We start from the raw sequence: 20,890 nt of genomic DNA, 5'->3' as shown, positions 1-20,890 counted from the left end.
GTTATTTAGTAACGTATTGTTTAGCCTCCATGTGTCTGTGTTTTTTATGTTTTTTTCCCTGTAATTGATTTCTAATCTCATAGCGTTGTGGTCAGAAAAGATGCTTGATGTGATTTACATTTTCTTAAATTTACTGAGGCTTGATTTATGACCCAAGATGCGATCTATTCTGGAGAATGTTCTGTGTGCACTTGAGAAGAAAGTGTAATCTGCTGTTTTTGGATGGAATGTCCTATAAATATCAATTAAATCTATGTGGTCTATTGTGTCATTTAAAGCTTGTGTTTCCTTATTTATTTTCATTTTGGATGGTCTTTCCATTGGTGTAAGTGAGGTGTTAAAGTCCCCCACTATTTTTGTGTTACTCTGAATTTCCTTTTATAGCTGTTAGCAGTTGCCTTATGTATTGAGGTGCTCCTATGTTGGGTGCATATATATTTATAATTGTTATATCTTCTTCTTGGATTGATCCCTTGATCATTATGTAGGGTCCTTCCTTGTCTATTGTAACATTCTTCCTTTTAAAGTCTATTTTATCTGATATGAGTATAGCTACTCCAGCTTTCTTTTGATTTCCATTTGCATGAAATATATTTTTCCATCCCCTCACTTTCAGTCTGTATGTGTCCCTAGGTCTGAGGTGGGTCTCTTGTAGACAGCATATATTTGGGTCTTGTTTTTGTATCCATTCAGCAAACCTGTGTCTTTTGGTTGGAGCATTTAATCCATTCACATTTAAGGTAATTATCGATATGTATGTTCCTGTGACCATTTTCTTAATTGTTTTGGGGTTGTTTTTGTAGGTTCTTTTCTTCTCTTGTGTTTCCCACTTAGAGAAGTTCCTTTAGCATTTGTTGTAGAGCTGGTTTGGTGGTGCTGAATTCTCTTAGCTTTTGCTTGTCTCTAAAGCTTTTGATTTCTCCATCGAATCTGAATGAAATCCTAGCTGGGTAGAGTAATCTTGATTGTAGGTTCTTCCCTTTCATCGCTTTAAGTATATCATGCCACTCCCTTCTGGCTTGTAGAGTTTCTGCTGAGAAATCAGCTGTTAACCTTATGGGAGTTCCCTTGTATGTTATTTGTCGTTTTTCCCTTGCTTCTTTCAATAAGTTTTCTTTGTCTTTGATTTTTGCCACTTTGATTACTATGGGTCTCGGCATGTTTCTCCTTGAGTTTATCCTGTGTGGGACTCACTGCACTTCCTGGACTTGGGTGGCTATTTCCTTTCCCACGTTAGGGAAGTTTTTGGCTATAATCTCTTCAAATATTTTCTCGGGTCCTTTCTCTCTTTCTCCTCCTTCTGGGACCCCTATAATGTGAATGTTGTTGCGTTTAATGGTGTCCCAGAGTTCTCTTAGGCTGTCTTCGTTTCTTTTCATTCTTTTTTCTTTATTCTGTTCCACAGCAGTGAATTTCACCATTCTGTCTTGCAGGTCACTTATCCGTTCTTCTGCCTCAGTTATTCTTCTATTGATTCCTTCTAGTGTATTTTTCATTTTAGTTATTGTATTGTTCATCTCTGTTTGTTTGTTCTTTAATTCTTCTAGATCTTTGTTAAACATTTCTTGCATCTTCTTGATCTTGCCTCCATTCTTTTTCTGAGGTCCTGGATCATCTTCACTGTCATTATTCTGAATTCTTTTTCTGGCAGTTTGCCTATCTCCACTTCATTTAGTTGTTTTTCTGGGTTTTTATCTTGTTCCTTCATCTGGTACATAGCCCTCTGCCTTTTCAACTTGTCTATCTTTCTGTGAATGTGGTTTTTGTTCCACAGGCTGCAGGATTGTAGTTCTTCTTGCTTCTGTTGTCTGTCCTCTGGTGGATGAGGTTGTCTTAGAGTTTATCTTTCTGCAAAGCATAAACTGCATAATTTTAATGTAATTTGAGATATTGCACGTAACACGTGTTCAGTAATGTTTGTGGATTACATAAAATGTGTTTCTAAATTTGTTATGGAAAGAGAAATGAGAATTAATGTATCTTTATGGAAATTCCTGTTTAAACATCTTTGTAGACATCTGCATTATGAGACCCCTAGTGGCATCCTTAGATATTAGGAGCTTTACCAGCTGGATGTCCTCTCTTGTCCCTTCTGTGGCCTTTGTTGGGAAATCACATCATCATGTCTACCTCTCTTACAGACCTACCTGACTGTGTGCAAGGATGTCATTGTGGTCGGCCTTGGTGACTGTATGTTTCAGACACAGCTTTTACAGCGGAGCCTGGGAATCATGCAAACAGGTACTTTGTTTATTAAAGGACTAGTTTAGAGCAACTAGCAGTCAGAACCAGCCCCTCTCCCCTCCCTCACTTCGCTGGTCAGGACTCTCGTTTTTAAGTGATAGATGTGTAGCACAAACTAGCTTACACCAAAAGAGGAATTAACTGGCTGAGGCAGCCAGGAAGTTCAGAGGTGTTTCTGGCCTCGGACGTGACCAAGTTCAGAGTTTCTGGCAAGGTCTTGGTATTCTCCTCCGGTGGTTTGTGTGATTGCAGCTGCTTTGCTGTGTGGTCACCAGCACGGCCCCAGCTTGTCTGCTGCTCCTGTCTGGTGTCTGTCATCGTCTGCGTGCAAGTCAGGAGCTGTTTAATGTCCCTCCCGCCACCGCCCCCCGAGACCACTGGGAAGTTGCTGTCACCCCAAGGACAGGATCCCTGGTAACTAATACCATGGCGTCCACACAAGTTAAATGTGTTCAGTGAGTGAGTGAGAAGTTGGCCTCCTTCCAGGTGGGCTGGGCTTAGGGATTATCTGGAGCATCACATCCAGGGGGGCCGGGCCAGATCCTTGCAGCCCCGTCTCATGGTGGCGGGGGGAGTGTGGGTGGACCCAGGATGCCTCCTCTGCCTCGGGTCATGGGCTGGCTGAGAAGGGCACCGCTGGGCTGTGACCCCTGCCCACCGCCTCCCTGGGGCAGCTGAGTCGGCACAGAACACTCCGATGCTACAGTTGGTTCTTTCTGAGATCCCTAGAAGCTTGGAAATGCATAATTTGAATTTCTTTAAGCCTAAATATTTGCTAAAAGAGATTGAAAATATTATCATTTACCAAATTCAACATGAAGTTTGCAGTTAGCTCTCTGGAGTCTTTTGCTGTAGTCTTGAGTATTGTCGTGCAGACCCCGGGGGAGTCTTGGCTACAAACCCCACAGCTTCTTTCTTTCATGGTTCTGCCCCTGAGGTTGGCATTTGGCCTGCATGGGAGCTGGGGTGGCAGTCACTCTGCTCTGCTGTCTCAGGTATATGTGTCCTTAATCTGTAATTACAAGCAAGATTTTACATTATTTGGTTACAATAGCCACAAAGACTAAATATTAAATAGAACAAATGTTTTTTGTTTTAAAATCTAACTTTTTCCTTTAAGTCTTTATAACTCTCACTTTCTACTGTGAAAACAGCATTGTAAACTTAAGCTTAATGATTGAAACATTAAAAATGATTTGCATTTTTAAACTCAGTTTATCATTTAAGAATTATTTTCCCCTAAGGATTAAATCTATTTTTAGTATTTATAAAATTTTCCAAGGAGCCAATAAGAATTTTAGATCTCCAGTGCAGCCAGTAAGCTACTGACCTTACCTTCGACCAGCTGAACTGATCTTTGTATTTATACATTCTAACAATCGGGATTTCCCAGGAGAGAATCAACTGTGTGCTCATTCTTTGTAGTCCTGTTACAAATGAGATTATACTTTGCAGTTTTGCTAGGTAAGCCCAGAGTCTGTTCTCTGGACTTGCTCTACTTGAAAGAGTCCTAATAGAACATTTAAATTTAGGGCTTCCCTGGTGGTGCAGTGGTTGAGAGTCCGCTTGCCGATGCAGGGGACACGGGTTCGTGCCCCGGTCTGGGAAGATCCCACATGCCGCGGAGAGGCTGGGCCCGTGAGCCATGGCCGCTGAGCCTGCGCGTCCGGAGCCTGTGCTCCGCAACGGGAGAGGCCACAACAGTGAGAGGCCCGCGTACTGCAAAAAAAAAAAAAAAAAAAATTTAAAGCTCAGTCACATTTATGTTATTAACATTTGAGCGTGGCGTTCTCCATGCTGAAATGCGTATTCTGGAAGAGATGTCCTTGAATACAGCTGAGTTCCCACATATAACCCAGACGTAAACAGCTCAGTTCACAAAAATGCAGGTGTTTCTGCTATAACGCAACATGTGTGTTTTGAAAAACTCTGTGTGTTCTGCAAAATCAGGCACTGGAAGTGACGGGGCTTGTGAGAGAAGATGCCTGTGGTGGACTGTGGGCCGGTGCCGCATGACAGCACCAGGAAATGATAATGCCCCAAAAAGTAATTAGCACGACTACGAGGAAGGTTGAATTCCTAATAAGTAAATATTACAGTAAATAATGGGCTTTGTGGTCACTGCAAAGGTAAAGCGGGATTGATGGGGACCACAGCCTCCTGTGTAGAGCCGGGCAGGAGGGGCTTGCAGGACAGCACACCCCATCTGAGACAGAAAGGGGCATGGGTCCACGTGGTTCTCGGTGACTGCTGCCCTGGGCTGGGCTAGTGAGCGTCTCCTTGCATACAGACTCATGGTGGCCTGAGGTGCTGACCGTTAGTGCTGGGCCGACGTGACCCCCAGCTTAGCCATCCCTGTGCACCAGTCACTCCAGAGAAGCAAGAACTTCCAAAGTGAGGGCCTTCTGTTTCCCATAGCTGCAAATCCTGACCTACCTTAGTAACTTATCATACTTTACTTAACCACTACCTATATATATTTGGTTACAACGCACGTATGGCTTGAATGTAATGAAATAACTTTCAATTAAAACTTTCAACATTTCAGATTTTTGTCAGTAGTAAAGACACTAGTTAGTGTGAGGTTCTCCCGCTGCACCAGGACCTTGAGGGCGGATGCAAGGGGACAGGCCCCCTTCTCCTCAGAGCCCCGTCACCCTCAGCGTGTTGGCCTCTGCTGAGCTGCTGCCTCACTGCCTGCTTCACTGAAATGACTGATATGTGGAGAATGTATCTCTCTGCCTTCTTCTAGATAAAGAGATTTGTTTCTTGAAAGTTTCTGTTAAGTTTGCAAAGACTCTCCCGACTTTGTGTTGATTCTGGTAGTGCTGTACACCTTCTGAGGGGCAAACTCAACTGGAACATGACCGTTTCTTTTACTTACTTTAGTAGATAAATTTGGATTTGGGGTTAGTTTCTTATTTCTGTCTCAAGCAGAGCTTATATGTCTATTAATCTCTTTCATAAATCAAGGAGCTTCCCTATTAGGGCCACATGATTCCTATGTAAGGTAGGAGAGGTCATAACGCTTTGTCCCCTAGACACTAATCTTTTAACGAGGAACATTATTTCTGTGCTTTTCTGTGTGACAGGTTTTTAAAAAATATACATGTATAGTTTATATAGTATATACTTTTAAATGTATATAAGGAAGAATCATGGTTCCGGCCCAGCCCACCAGGGATGCAGCCCTGCATACAGACCTGAAGGTTAGTCAGTGGTGGGCAGCGCGAGGTGCAGCATGGGTGCAGAGTCGGGCAGGGGGGTGGGAGGGCACAGCCACTGGCTCTGTTTGCAGCGCAGCTTACAGGCCAGTCTGGGTAGAAACAAAAAAGAAAATTGAAGGTCATCAGCATGAATTGTAGAATTGAGTTCACACTCTGAAAACATTTTACCAAATCATTGCCACACAGGAAAGGAGAGAAAGACACCAACAAACTACACAGTGTTGGGGATTTAACAGAGTTGGCCTCGGAGGTTCTTAGGACATAGTTTGAAAGCTCTAGGGTCTTTCCTCTGAGACCTGTCAGCGATGTCACCATCGTGTGAAAAAGTAAGACACATCCTCCACCCTGGTGTTCAGGGAACCACACTGTCCACACATGCAGTGCTTCTTAGTGCCTGAGCCAGGTGGGCTGTTACTGTTATTGAAGGCGTTGGCTTTATATATTTAATAAAAGGAGCAAGTCGTAGGTATGTGTGTCTGTTAGGTTTTATATTAATCTGACAACCTGGTATTGGCTCACCAGCAACAGTCTCTTCTAAGTTACCATAATATACACGTGTTAAGTGAAAAAAATATACTAAGTTCAACTAAATTGTGTGATTAAATAACTGATTTTTTCAACTTTCTTTCCAGTGAAGGGATTCTTTTATGTTTCATTACTTCTTGGCATTCTGAAAGAGGTAACCAGAAGCTCCTTGACGCAGAAAGCAGATTCAGAGAAAGAAGTCTTAACACTGTTTGATTTGGTGCAGAAAGTATTTCAGCAAATGTTGGAATGTATGGCGCGGAGCTTCAGGAAGCAACCAGAAGAAGGCTTGCAGGTACTGGTGCCTCCCCAGGGCGGGACAGAGGGACTAGAGGGACAGCGCCCACCTGGTGGACCAGGGTGCGCAGAGCCAGGCGTGCTCACACACTGGGGCCGTCGGGTGGGGAGAAGTGCCACACAGGCAGGAAGTGGCTGCCAGGTGCCGCCTTCAGCTGGTGCTGCCAGCCCTCTCCCTGGGGTGGCACGCTCTGGGGCAGGAGGCGAGGGAGGCCAGGGGCCCACCTCCGGCCACCAGTCTGGGGACAGTGTTGGCGTGTTCAGGTCAGTAGGCCAGCGGCCCAAGAGCTCCTCTGCCCAGCAGGACAGAAGCAGAGAATGAATACAGTAGCTCGTGAGTGCCCAGCTGTTAGTAGTAAAGATTTAAAAAATGCTTAAATGGGAGGATGTTCATGAACTATTGAAACTTTCAATTTTATCCTGTTTTAGCTGGTAGAGGTAATTGAAGGTTATTGGCCATATTTTCTGTAGCCTAGCTCCTATTTGAGTTAATTTGAAATAGTCCTGTTTTTGATGAGTTGGTTCAAGTGTCTGTGATCTATTTACGGAATTTGTGCCAAAATATTTTTCTTTTCTCACCATTGTCTGTGCAGCTTCGTTCAGAACACGTGGCCTCATAGTGGGTGTCTTCCTTTCATGTCAGTGATGTTTGTTCATCTCTCCTTTCGAAAACTTTATTAACGTTATTGATGCTCCTGTTTGTGGGGGTTTTTCTTGGCTCTGGGGCAGGAGTGTCATAAAGGCCCTCCTGGCGGCCTTCAGTTCTGTGCGCCGCCTTCTGCTCGTGGTGCCCACCAGCTGCAGAGAGGACGATGCGGCAGGGAGGGTGGGCAGATGAAACGGGCCCCGGGCCCCCGGGGGACAGCAGGAGGAGGCCTCATTCTTGAAAGTGGCTTTTTAAGCACTAACAGTGACTGGTGTGTTTTTCGTAGCTCCTTTATTCTGTTCAGACCCCTCTTCATGAATTTATCAGCACCGTGCAGTCCTGGCACGTGGACACACCTGTCCACCGGGGCGTGCTCTCCACTCTGATTGCTGCGTCCGTGGTCGAGATAAGTCACCGGCTCCAAAAGGTGAAGTGTGTTGTCCTGAAACTGCTGTGTCTTGTTTTGACTATTCAAGAGGCTGTTTTCTGCCGGCAGCACATTTTTATGTTTTTCTAAGTATTTTTTCAGAACTCAGGTATAGCAGGGAGGTCTGCTTCTCCTGCAGCTCCACCACACAGTTCCGTGGCTGGTTTGTGTTTAGAATCACGTGACCATGGGGGGAAACATGCTAAGGATGTTGTCGTTCTTCATTAAAACCAATCTGCTCCTTGCATCTTGAATACTTCTTTTTGCCATATTTTAGAGGTTTAAGCGAGTTGATACATTTCTTAAGATTCCCCTCTCCTGACAGGCAAAAGTGGCCATGGTCAGTGGTGAGCAGGATGCACGACTACTCTTGGGCTCTGTTTCTGGAATAGTTCACATCTCTGACTGCCTTGCTATACATAAGCCTTACTTTTCTTTTTCTTTTACGCATAGGAAATTTGAACCTCTGATATCAGTTTAAACAGATAGTTTGTTTGCCCCTGCTCTATAAAGGACTGGCAGTTTTCCTAGCAGTAACCTATTTTATATGATTAGCCTACTTGGTTCAAGATTGACATAATCAGGATGGTAATTCAGGTCACAACAAAAACCACTCTTTCATGGCATGGAATCCTGGTGGGAGTGAGTGAGGGCATGGAAGAATGCCTTAAGATAGTTAAATAATGATGCGTTTTCTCAGTATGAAAAGCTGAAATCTGATAGGAGGTATCATTGAAATATACAAATGCAAACATATAGTTTGTATAAATTTTGTGTTATAAAATCACAAATATAAAAAAAGTTGACAAAATTCTGAGACATTAATAGAATTTAAGCCCCTCCTGAAAGCTTAAAGGGAGGTCATTTTGGTTTAGGAGTGTGATTCTTGGACTATACACAGCCCAAGAACTGGAAGTTATTCAGGCCTGTGAGCTACACAGCTGATGACGATGAATCCGTCAATGGCCTGTGGGCCATCGTGGCCCACTGTCTGTTTTTGTAAATAAACTTATATTGGAAAAAAAAAAAACTTATATTGGAACATGACCAAGCCCATTTATTTACCTTTTTTCTATGGCTGCTTTGTGCTATAACGGCAGAATTGTGTAGTTGTGACAGAGATCGTTTTGCCCACAAAGCTGAAAATATTTACTCTTTAAATATTTACTATTTTACTACTTTATAGAAAAAGTTTGAGTTGAGAAAACCTGATCTGGACTAATAAGAGTAACGAGTTGTTTGCTTAGTGTAGAAACATGTTGTTTACAGAAGGTAATCGAATTAAAGGGTGTTCGACAGAAGGCTTGTTGAGTGTCATGTCTTTTTTCTTCTCTCCAGTTGATTGACACCACTGTGTATAGTAATAGGTTAATCATAATTATGGTAGGCATTGCAGCAATTAATAAAAATCATTGTTTTGAGTTTCTGGAAAGCCTTTCTCAAGTTTGGAGGAAAACCCAGGGAAGTGTAAAATGAGTGATCAGTGCAGTCTCAGTCTCAATTCAGGTTACTGACTTGACTTTTTTTTTTCTTCTTTTTTTTAGGTTTCTGATACCAGAGAGCTTACTCCCCCAGAGGGTCTTTCAGCCCTTCCACCATTTTCAAGGTGTTTAATAGGAATAATAATAAAATCTCCGAACGTAGTCAGGTAATCCCTTTTTCTTTGCTCTTCTCTTAATGCTGTCGTGGCTGTAAGCTCTCAGGAACTTTAGCTCTATTCCTTTTACTCTCACCATTTGTCAAAAGTGCATTTTTTTCCTGAGAGAAAACATTCCATACAATTTTGTCTCATTTTATCAGAGATTAAAAATATTAGCATTATACAAAGTGAAATTCTAACTTTCTGAAAGATATATTCATCCAAATAGTCTCTGGTTATGCTTTATCATAACTACAGTTCATTTAGAGGGAAACATTTAAAATTTTAATGTCACTGAAATACTTCCTACAATGGACACTTTCAAAACACTTGACTTGGGTAAATACCATGTGGTTTTCATTCGGCACACAGCTGTTACTCATTTCTCCATGCCATGTGTCACCTGACCTGCTTCTAGGGTTTCTTGTGGCACATGCAGGACTGGGGGGCTACAAAAGGGAAAGTTACCTGATACCTGTGGAATTTTAATAGTAGATATGTTCCTTGAAAACTTCAGAAAGCATTGTTTTTAACAGCTATGAATTATCTTTCAGTAGCATATCAAATCTTTTTTGTGGGCATTACGAGTATGCAGAGTGGCTTTATTCACTAACCAGAACAACCCTGTTCTCTTTCTAGCAACGCCCTCTGATTTTAGTGTCTCACCTGTATGATTTGGCATGCTTACAGCAAAGAGTATGGGAAGAGTTTAGTCAACTTCCCATGTTACCTGAAAACTAGAATTCATGGTGGTTGATGAATCTTGGCTATATTTATCTTTCTATAAAGTATTAAGATATACTATAGAGTAATTTCAGTTGTTTTTTACTTTTTTGCAGGTCATTTTTAGATGAATTGAAGGCATGTGTTATTTCTGAGGATATTGAAGGCATCGTGTGTCTCACAGCTGTTATGCACATTATCTTGGTTATTGATAAAGGTTGGTTAAATTTTCTATGGTATCGTCTGGCACAGTGCTGGGTGCATCTTACACAGAACTGTTGTGGAATGTTTGGGAGTGAATCCCCTGCTAGTTAGGCTCTCATGGCACTTTCCCCCAAGCTCTCCACGCGCTACACGTGTGCCGTCTGCCTGGGCGTCTGCTATGTAGCTGCCCTGTACCAGCTTGAATAATGGTAGCTTCTTAATGCAGCTGCTGTCCACTTTCCCGACTGGACCCATTACGTCTCCCTCTCTGTGCCTTAGACTGAATTTCTATTGATTTGTCATTTATTACCTTTGTCATGTACATTTAAAAATCTGAATTCATTTTTGCTAATGATGGTGTGTTTTGGTATTAATATTTAATGTATCTGTGTTTTGCTTAGCTTTAACTGTGCCTATTCTGGGTTTCCCAGCCAGTCGAAATAGTATTGGAAAAATAATTGGAGATACCTAGGAAATGCTTACCTAAGTGTAAAATATGGTAATGTCCCTGCAGATGGACTACTGTTAAGTTTCTATATATATTTTTTTTTTTTTGTGTGGTATACGGGCCTCCCACTGTCGTGGCCTCTCCCGCTGCGGAGCACAGGCTCCGGACGCGCAGGCCCAGCGGCCATGGCTCACGGGTCTAGCCGCTGCGTGGCATGTGGGATCCTCCAGGACCGGGGCACGAACCTGCATCTCCTGCATCAGCAGGCAGACTCTCAACCACTGCGCCACCAGGGAAGCCCCAAGTTTCTATATGTTTTGACCAGTTTTACTAATGTTGAAATTATTTTCTAAGATATTATTCATAGAGTGTTCCTCTCGAAACAAGCTCTCCCCATAAGCATGAATGCATAGTATGGCTGTAGATTCATGACAGGAATTTGTAACTAGTTTGACCCAGGCCAAGCATCAGGAAAGACTTGCCTGAGGCAGTGTCTCCTGGGGAGACATCTGCAGGAAGAGGGACGTTCTCCATGTGGAGGGTGTGAGGATGGAGGTTGGGGTGCAGATGACCACCGTGTACTTAATAGGTACCTAAATATTTGCCAAACAGATGATGACTCTGAAATGTGTTAGTTCCGTTACTGTTGAAGGGTTGGTGATCATCAAGTCTGATGCCATGGACAGAACTCACGGGATCACGGCCTTGGGAACTACCTCAGAGCCAATGAGGTGCTTTGTAATCACTCATTGGATCTTCTAACATCCCTTTAAAGGGATCATTACTGTTCCGCAGGTCAATATATGCACTGACTCAGAGGGGAGGGTAGGAGGCTCTGTCTTACTGAAATCGAACCTGCATTGATAGAGTGTGTGTGCTTTTTGTGTGGTTGTGTTCAATATTTTTCTGTCTTTAACAGGTAAACATAAGAGTTCAAAAGTGAAGGGTGTTGCAGCTACTGTTCACAGAAAACTAAAGACATTCATGGAAATTACTTTGGAAGAGGATAGCTTGGAAAGGTAAAGCACTAGATACCCACCAGGTGTGATTATCTGAACACTGCTAGTTATTCCTTAGGTCTATTTTAGATCACGTTTTCATTGCTGCTTGTTACAGCCCGGTAGAAAACTGGCGATTGAAGGCATAGAAGTGTTTCTGTTGACAAGACCCCTTGAGCATATGTTTTAATTACGTCCTCATTCTGTCTTTAAAAACAAAAACAAAACTGTCACTTGCAAGATTCTGCCCTAGAAAAGGAAGGCCATACAAACTCATTCTATATGGTTTTATTTTATTTTATTTTTTATTTTTTATTTATTTATTTTTGGCTGTGTCGGATCTTAGTTGCGGCACATGGGATCTTTCCTTGTGGGCTTCTCTCTAGTTGTGGTGCACGGGCTCCAGAGTGCGTGGGCTCAGTAGTTGTGGTGTGTGGGCTTAGTTGTTCCGTGGCATGTGGGGTCTTAGTTCCCCGACCAGGGATCGAACCCGTGGCCTCTGCATTGGAAGGCGGATTCTTACTCACTGGACCACCAGGGAAGTCCCATCATTCTATATGGTTTTAAACCTAGACAGATTATATTTGGTGGTTTGCTGTGTTTTTGAAACTATGAACATTCATTCCTGGGTTATAATTACCAGTTTACAAGTATCCATGTTGGGAATGGGAAAGGTCCCTCCAGAGACAGAAGAAATGTGCACTGTTTTCTACTTTCCAGGTAGCCTGTTGCTGCTGCAGGGACTGCTGTCTAAGAATGTGTTCATTGGGCTATTTTTCCAGCCAGGTGTTTTTGCTGCTGTATAATGTTTTTGACATGCTGTGCAATTTCCTGTAGACTCTTTTCTGAATTGTGTTTGACTCTCAGACCAGCCACAGAAGCAGTGTTTTTCCTGCTGTTTTCTGAACACCATACAGTTAAGTGTTACAGGGCTTTGAACCAGGTAATTAGTTTTATATATGTCTGGGAAATAAGCCACTTTCCGTAGCTACTTTTTCCTTTGGAGAAAGACTTTCAAAATCCTAAATTGCTAACTTATGAACAAAGACAGTTTTATCTCTTCCTTACCAATCTGTATACCTTTCTTTCCTTGTCTTATTGCATTAGCTAGGGCTTCTGGTACAATATTGAAAAGGAGTGGTGAAAGGACATACTTGTCTTGTACATGATCTTAGTGGGAAAGCTTCCCATTTCTCACCATTAAGCACAATGTTAGCTGTAGATGTTCTTTATCAAGTTGAGGAAGTTCCCCTCTATTCCTAATTTACAGATAGTTCTTATCATAGTGGGTGTTGGATCTTGTCAAATGCTTTTTCTGCATCTACTGACACGGTCATAGGATTTTTCTTCTTTAGCCTGTTCATGTGGTAGGTTACATTAGTTGATTTTCAGATATTGAACCAGCCTTGCATACCTGGGATAAATCCCACTCAGTCATGGTGTATAATTTTTTAATACACTGTTGGGTTTAATTTGCTAATATTTATTAAGTATTTTTTGCATCTATGCTCATGAGTGAGATTGTTCTGTAGTTATCTTTTCTTGTAATGTCTTTGTCTGGCTTTGCGACTAGGGAGTTGCTGGCCTCATAGAATGACTTAGGAAGTATTCCTTCCCTTCTTCTATCTTCTGAAAGAGACTGTAAAGAATTGGTATAGCTTATTTCTCAAATATTTGGTTAGAATTCACCAGTGAATCCATCTGGGTCTGGTGCTCTCTACTTCGGAAGGTTATTAATTATTGACTCAATTTTATTTAATAGATGCCTATTCAGATTGTCTATTTCTTCTTGAGTTAGTTTTGGCAGATTGTGCCTTTCAAGGATTTGGTCCATTTCATCTAGGTTGTCAACTCTGTGGGTATAGTATTACTTAATTGTCTTTTTTTTAATGTCCATGGGATCTGTAGTTATGTACTCTCTTTCATTTCTGATATTAGTAATTTGTGTCCTCTTTTTTTTTTTTTCCAGCCTGGCTAGAGGCTTATTGGTTTTATTGATCTTTTAAAGAACCAGCTTTTGGGTTCATTGATTTTCTCTATTGATTTCTGTTTTTCTTTTCTTTTTTTTTTTTTTTTTTGCTTTCTGCTCTAATTTTTATTATTTCTTTTCTTTTGCCTGCTTTGGATTTAATTTGCTCTTTTTTTTCTTTTTTTCTGGTTTCCGGAAGCCTAGATTACTGATTTTAAATGTTTCTTCTTTTCTAATCGTCAGTGCTATAAATTACCCTCTAAGCACTGCTTTTTCTGCATGGCACAAATTTTGATGTTATGTTTTTATTTTCATTTAGTTAAAAATATTTTAAAATTTCTCTTGAGATTTCTTCTTTGCCACATGTATTCTTTAGAAGTGTGTTATTTAATCTCTCAATTTTCCAGTTATTTTTCTGTTATTGATCTCTACTTTAATGTCTGAGAGAAGACATTGTATGGATTTCTATTCTTTTAAATTTATTAAGGTGTGTTTTATGGCCTAATATGTGATCTATCTTGGTAAATGTTCCACAGGAGCTTGAGAAGAATGTGCGTTGTGCTGTTGTAGGGTGAAGGAATCTGTAAATGTCAGTTGTATCCTATTGGTTGATGGTGTTGAGTTCAGCTTGTCCTTACTAATTTTCTGCCTGCTGGATCTGTGCATTTTTGACAGAGGGGTTTTCCTTTATATATTTTGTAATCCTGATATTAGGAGCATATGATTTTAGAACTATTGTATCTTCTTGATGGATTGACCCTTTTATTTTTATGAGGGGTCGCACTTCTTCTCCAGTAATGCTGTGCTCCGTAAAAGCCATTTTGTCAGGTATGAAGATGGCTCCCCAGCCTCCTTCAGTGAGCATTTCTGGAGCATTCGTGGTGTTTTAGTCAGGAGGCGGAAACCCCACAATGACGGGACAGTGTAAGCTCCACGTCAGGAGCCCCCATCAGGGCGCCGGTGCAACGGACTGGGGGCTCATGAGGGTCACAGCGAACTGTAAAGGGTGGGAGAGCGGCAGATGTGAGGAGCAGCACTACCCCTAGGGAGGATGCACACCCCAGGCTGAGCCTCTCCAGGATGGAGAAGTCCTGAGGCCTTCTGGGGGCACCGCTGGCCATCTAGTCTCTGGGGGGCGGGGCCCATCCGTAGGGAGGTGCTAGGGGAGCTGCTGAGCCCATGAGCCCCGCCGCGGGTCAGGTAGCCGCCCTGTGGGCCTTGGGTGCTGCCTCTGCTGCCCGCGCCCCCCGGAGAAGGCTGGACCTTGTGGGAAGCCCTCCGGCGCCCCTGCTGCCAGGGCTGGTGCCGTGCCTCATGAGCCCCAGCGGGGCCCTGGAGCCGGGGCTTGCTCGTCTGCGAGCCAAGGACGTGCATTCAATTACAGGCTTTACTGCAGAGACTGTTGACTATTTCCTATGCAGTTTAGGAAGGGTCTTTGAGGAAGAAACCCAACAGACTCTAGGGTTATGAACTTGTTTAATTTCTAGGTATGTGAGGAAGAGGGAAGTGAGCTTCTAATTTGGAGGAAACTGAGGAGTGTTTGTATGTTTCTGAAAACACAGCGCAGTGCAAATACTAAATAAGGCTGTCAGAATTACAAACTAGGTAAATGATAGGTTATTGCCATGGGACATGGTCATAACCTCGGAAATGCAAGCATTTTACAAGATTTCTCTGTTAGAAATACCATCTGTAAGGATAGTTTTTTGGAAAAGAATGGTATGAACTGCTCTGAGGGAGCAGAAGGAAAGAGGGACGTTTGCACTTGTACAGAGGCTCCAGGCGAGTACTTGAGTTGTGTTAGTTACATTGACAGAAAAAAAGGCCTTAGAAGTTCAGAACTTACTCCATGGAAAAGAAAAGGATATTCATAGAAGTTAAATGCAGGGCATGTAATATTTTGTTTCTTCACTGTTTCTACAACTGTGCAGTTTTCTGTGCTGAGCTGATACACAGATGGCAAGAAACAGTTCTCGCCTTTAAGGAGGAAACATCCTAAAAAAGTAAATAGGTAGAGACTGAAATGCTGGCTTCTTACTTCAATATGCAAGAAGCACACTGTACAAAAACCAGTGTCTGGAAAATAAAAAAAAAAGAACTTAAAAAAAATCGATGAAACAAAAAAATCAATCTAATGGAAGATAAGCAGTTAAGATTTAAGACTCTATTTTAGAATATTATTTATTTTTGTTGGCATAGAGACGTTAAGGCAAGTCTGCATCTTTAAGACTCTTGGGACCCTTTGGTCCAATGAATATTTTAGGAAACAGGGCATTAATTTAGAAGTGAATGTTTTCTTATCCAATACACTAGCTTTCTCTGCAGCAGGGTTAGGATTTTGTTGACTGGTCTCTTGGGTGCTGTCTCATTGCACTTTCAGTGCCTCACCTGGCATAGTGCTCTTCTGTAAATTGTGTAAACTGGACTGTTTTCTCAGGAGCAACAGCATGCATTCACCAATGCTCTCATGCTTTTAAGTGTCAAAGGATGCCACCTTTATTACTTTCATACATAGTATATGAGTAGCACTATAATTAGAGATTATTTCTTTTTTTTTTTTAAGTTTTTATTTATTTATTTATTTATTCATTTATTTATGGTTGTGTTGGCTCTTCGTTTCTGTGTGAGGGCTTTCTCTAGTTGCGGCAAGTGGGGGCCACTCCTCATCGCGGTGCACGGGCCTCTCATATCGCGGCCTCTCGTTGAGGAGCACAGGCTCCAGATGCGCAGGCTCAGTATTTATGGCTCACGGGGCTAGTTGCTCCGCGGCATGTGGGATCTTCCCAGACCAGGGCTCGAACCCCTGTCCCCTGCATTGGCAGGCAGATTCTCAACCACTGCGCCACCAGGGAAGCCCCTAGAGATTATTTCTTAACGTTTGTGTTATATCATGAATTTTTCCCACTAAGTGAACTGGAATCATATTATAAGCAAGTTAATTACCAGCATTAACTGTGTTTTGGCAGCTTTGGTGGTGTGTGTGCATCCCCAACGTTAAACCTTGTGATTAGACTTGAAGCAAAGGAGTATTCCCTGAAACAGTGGCCTCTTTTTTATTATCAAGTATTGATACGTAATATCACCTTATTTCACTGTATGTAATTTTCATAGTCTTTTGAAAAATGAATTCGAGGCTGGATGCTTTTTGTAGCTCATTTAGAAGCATGCATCAAAACCTAGGACCTTGGTGTGGATAATTAAAAACTACTCGTAAATAAAACCCTTCTTTAATTAGAAAACATACGTTGCTTATCTTACCGATTGTTTTTCTCCAAAGGCTGATTTTGTGCCTCTCCTGTGTTGGCGTCTCCAGCTGTGAGCACGGCCGGCCTTGGGCCGTAGGAGCTGGAGGTGGACGGGTCGTGGGGAATCAGAGCTCAGTGGGCGACATGGGGGACCCTGGACCAGGGCTGCCACTGTCCCTTCCAGCTCTGAAATTGTACGCTCATCTATTTTGCCCCTTCATAATTCTGATTCCTCTGGTCTATACAGTGTATCCAACCCTCTCCCCAGGTAACAGGAGAATGACTGGATTCACAGGAGAGCAGGAGACCTTGTTGGTATCCGAGCCCCGTGGGGTAGTCAGAGGCCTGGTTTGCACCCACCGTACCTTTGCTGATGCTGGGGTCCCAGGCAGGTTGCTTTGCCTCTCAGCCTCGGTTTCTGGCCTTGGAAGGAGAAGTCAGGATGCCCGGCAGCCCAGGACTGGCCTGGTGCTCGGTTCAGAGGTGACCAGAGTCTCAGACTGGACTTAGGCCATCATGAGAGGCTGATTACCCTATAGTAATTTAATAAGTCATTTTGCCAAGGTAACCTAACATTTTTCTTTAAGGGTTTTAAAATTCTTACATAAGGAGACAATATTTTTGAGTGATTAAAAATAAGTCTTAGATTCTGGGGCGTTGGAGACTTACCGTGTCCTGTGTCCCTCTGTCTCGTCTCCTGGGTGGGACAGTGCTCCCTCCCTCTGGCCACCAGGGAGCTGGGGCCTGGCTGGCATGCCGGCCCTTGCAAGCGTCCTAGCCTATAGCTCTCGAAGAGCTGATGCAGGAGGGTGGTGCCGTCGGACACTGATGCCGGGAGACCGGAAGGGATGGGGAGCATCGAGTCTCCTGGTGTTTCTCCGGATGCAGACACCTGCTCGCTGCTGTGATGGGGCGGCTTCCATAGGCTTCGTGCTTCCCACTGTCTGCCGTCTCTGCTCAGCCTGAGGCGTCCATGGGGCGCAGACAAAAATGACTGCACACGTGCAGCAGTGGAGTGGTGAGAGAGAAATAGGACAACCGTTAGTAAAGCAGCAGGCTGGGCCAGCCAGACACTTAATGACAAGAGTCTTCAAAGAAAAATCAATCGTAGCCCAAAAGAATGATCTGGAACTAAAAACCCTTGAGTTGGAAATGTTGTTGAGGCACTGGAACCTCAGCTCCCAGGTGGTCCACAAGGTCGCCGTGGAGGGTGCCCCCGAGCAGGACAGACACCGATGAGGGTCCTGGGGGAAGCAGACCAGGGAGAGACCCAGGGAAGCAGCGATCCAACCGCCGACGGGAGAGGATTTCCTGGGGCCAAAGAGATATGCAATTTTAAAGATTCATTTTTTGTTGTTGTTTCTTTAACTAAAGTTTAGATGGGACTGATGAAAAAAATCACACATAAGTCTGAATAAAATTCCTGAATTTTGAGACAAAGAGAAAACTATGAGAACTTTTCTAGATCTGTGTTGGCCCCTACGGGGCCCCTCATGATGAGTGGAACAAGTGAGTGTGACTCGAGATGTGGCCCAGGTGTGAGGACCCACAGGCTCTGCGGCTGGTGTGCAGAAGGGCTGTGAGATACGTTGGTGATGTTTTTGTGTTGGTTACAGGTTGACTTACTTCGGTGTGTGGGGTTAAATAAAATACACTGTTGACTCTTGGACAGCACAGGTCTGAACTGTGTGGATCCACTTAAATGGCAGACATTTTCCATAGTAAATAGCCCAGGACTGCACAGTTGTAGTTGGGTGAATCTGTGGATGCAGAACTGCGGATATGGAAGAGCTGTGTTCTCAGAGGGCCGACTAAGTTATCTGCAGATTTTCAACTTTGCGGAGGGTCACGTCGCCCCAAACCCCTGCGTCATTCAAGGGCCAACTGTCTTAAGACGAATTTCACCCATTCTTTTCATCTCTTTGAACGTGGCTACTAGAAAATGTAAAGTTACCCCATGCTTGTGTTGATACTGGACAGGGCAGGACACGGGCAGACCCGAGTGCCCATAACAGCTCCAGGCTGAAGAGTGAATCAAGCTGAGAGGCCATTTGGGATAAAGGTTGAGGTTTGTCTCAGCAGGAATTCAAAGGTTGGCTGGCCCGCGCACCCTCTGAGGGGAGCTCGGGGGATGGAGAAGGAAGGGGAGTGGGTGACGGGCTGCTCAGCCAGTCTCGCCTGGGGACAGGTGTGCAGGGGGTGGGACGAGAAAGTGAGGTGTGTGTGCAGGAAGTGAGCAAGCATGGTTGCAACAGTGCGTCATGGGGGTTAATAGTTGTCGTTTACCTTGTGCTCTCGCGAAGGAGGGAGACGAGCTAGCGATTGTGGGCGTGGGAAAAGGGGGTGCCCGGCCGTACCCGTGAGCCTGCCGTGTGTCTGCGCAGCGGTCTAGATCCTCCTAGAGGAGAGTCCTTGTGAGTGAAAGAGGAAGCACAGCCAGGTGAGCACCTTTCACTGAGAGGGTCTTCTGTTCGTGTTTCTTGGGGACGGAGGACGCCTCTGGTCCCGGAATGCTCTGTCTGTGTGCTGTGTGTTGCGCTAAGGTTTCTGCTGATGGCGATTCTTATTACTCCATTTACCTATGAGAAACAGCGATTACTTCAGTTTTCTCTTTAAGTGTATTCTGTTGCAAACCATTTTTAGATTTATTCTGTGAAAATGTAAATTTGCATACTTCAGTCACATTTTTCTGTAGCTAATTCTTTCTCTGTTTCAGGTTTCTCTATGAATCATCATCAAGAACTTTGGGAGCACTTTTGAATTCATAACCAAGCCAACATCTTGGTCATTAAAAATAGAGAAAAAGGACTTACAGAAAGCGAGATGAATGTGTATTTTGCTAGTGGTTTTTTTTGTTTTTTTTTTTGCGGTACACGGGCCTCTCACTGCTGTGGCCTCTCCCGTTGCGGAGCACAGGCTCCGGACGCGCAGGCTCAGCGGCCATGGCTCACGGGCCCAGCCGCTCCGCGGCATGTGGGATCTTCCCGGACCGGGGCACGAACCCGCGTCCCCTGCATCGGCAGGCGGACTCTCAACCACTGTGCCACCAGGGAAGTCCCACTAGTGTTTTTGATGTTAATAACCCGTATAATAGAGAAGGGGTGGGATTTCTTTGAGGGTGGGTACGAGTAGAACACTCCAAGGTTCTCACACGTTCGCCCAGCGCCTGCATAAATGATACATTTAACGTAACAGGCTCCAGGTATGAATGGTGCAGAAACCCACAGTGCAAAGAAAGAAAAAAGACACCTTTCTAGCAAACCCGGTTGTTTTAAAAATGACTTTTATATATAATATTGCTTGCAAACTATGAGTAATAAAGCAATGACAACACCTGTTTGTCTACTTGATTTAAAAATATTCGTACAAGTTTTCCCCTGCAGGAACGAGGGCTGAGTTCTGGGCAGGCCTGCCTTTCTACCAGGGGCAGAGGTGTAAAGCGCAGGGAGCGGCTGGGTGGGTGCGGGGAGAGGGGCCACGCGCGGGGGCCTGGGGCTGTGAGTGCCAGGACACAGATCCAGTCATTCAGCCTGAAGCTGAACCACGTTTTCTTTCCGAGAGCTGTCCCGGCTGACAGAGGACTGGCCCCCGGCTCCCTGGCTGCATCATCCTACGTCACCACCCCCGTTGCCAGAGTTTCCACGTTCAGATCCCGACAGCCACGGCCCAGGTCGAGGCCGTCAGCATCCTGCCGCCTGGGGTGCTGCTTCAAACGCACGCGTGTTCTGTCTCAGCCCCCCAGCAGGAAGGAAAGAAGTGCCAATGTCTCAGTGCCTCTGTTTCTCGAAGAAGGTACCTAAATGGACTGTGCACCATGGTCATGAGCATTTAGCACAAGGTTTTACCGAGGGATATCTGAGGACTGGGAGGTGGGGGGTTGATTACTTAGCTGGTTTGAACATAAGACTATCTAAACATCTTTGCTAATTAACTAAGCCATACTTTGTATTGGTGAATTTTTTTTTTTTCTTTTTTGCCCTTGTTTGATTTAGTTTCAAGAATAGGCAAGCCTCATAAAATGAACTGAGGAGTGTTCTGTCTTTTGGTATTCCTGGAAGAGTTTGTTCTAGATGAGAAGTAGTTCCTTGCATTTGTTGTAGCACTCTAAAATGGAGCTTGGTGTTTATTCCCTTTGTGGAAGAGGTTAATTGGCTTTTTAATTTGCATGTACGTTTTTAGGATAGTCGGGTTTTCTTTTATCTTGTGTCAAACTTGATGGATGAAATAATCCAATTTGTGAAAAAATGTAATTCCATTTTTATTGGGTCAAAATAGTTCAGACACTCCTGCTGAAGGCA

The 20,890-nt window shown here is 43.8% G+C and overlaps 1 protein-coding gene across 1 annotated transcript in view; it reads left to right on the top strand.

Annotated features, from left to right (window-relative positions):
• NCAPG2 (non-SMC condensin II complex subunit G2) overlaps positions 1 to 19,925 on the top strand; it is a gene marked incomplete at its 5' end in the record, with an annotated part of 58,170 nt that extends 38,245 nt beyond the window's left edge. The window contains 7 exons of the mRNA XM_079710850.1: positions 2,142 to 2,241; positions 6,104 to 6,291; positions 7,226 to 7,366; positions 8,911 to 9,014; positions 9,845 to 9,945; positions 11,300 to 11,399; positions 19,309 to 19,925. Of these exons, the coding sequence (XP_079566976.1) occupies positions 2,142 to 2,241; positions 6,104 to 6,291; positions 7,226 to 7,366; positions 8,911 to 9,014; positions 9,845 to 9,945; positions 11,300 to 11,399; positions 19,309 to 19,360 (786 nt within the window). The 3' untranslated portion in view covers positions 19,361 to 19,925. The remainder of the gene's footprint in view (positions 1 to 2,141; positions 2,242 to 6,103; positions 6,292 to 7,225; positions 7,367 to 8,910; positions 9,015 to 9,844; positions 9,946 to 11,299; positions 11,400 to 19,308) is intronic.
• Positions 19,926 to 20,890: the final 965 nt, after the last annotated feature.

The sequence above is a fragment of the Hyperoodon ampullatus genome (genome assembly GCF_949752795.1).
Source record: "Hyperoodon ampullatus genome assembly, chromosome: 9".
In the NCBI taxonomy this organism is placed as follows: Eukaryota; Metazoa; Chordata; class Mammalia; order Artiodactyla; family Ziphiidae; genus Hyperoodon; species Hyperoodon ampullatus.
Note: the sequence above shows the minus strand (reverse complement) of the source record. Positions and strands in the feature narration are given on the sequence as shown.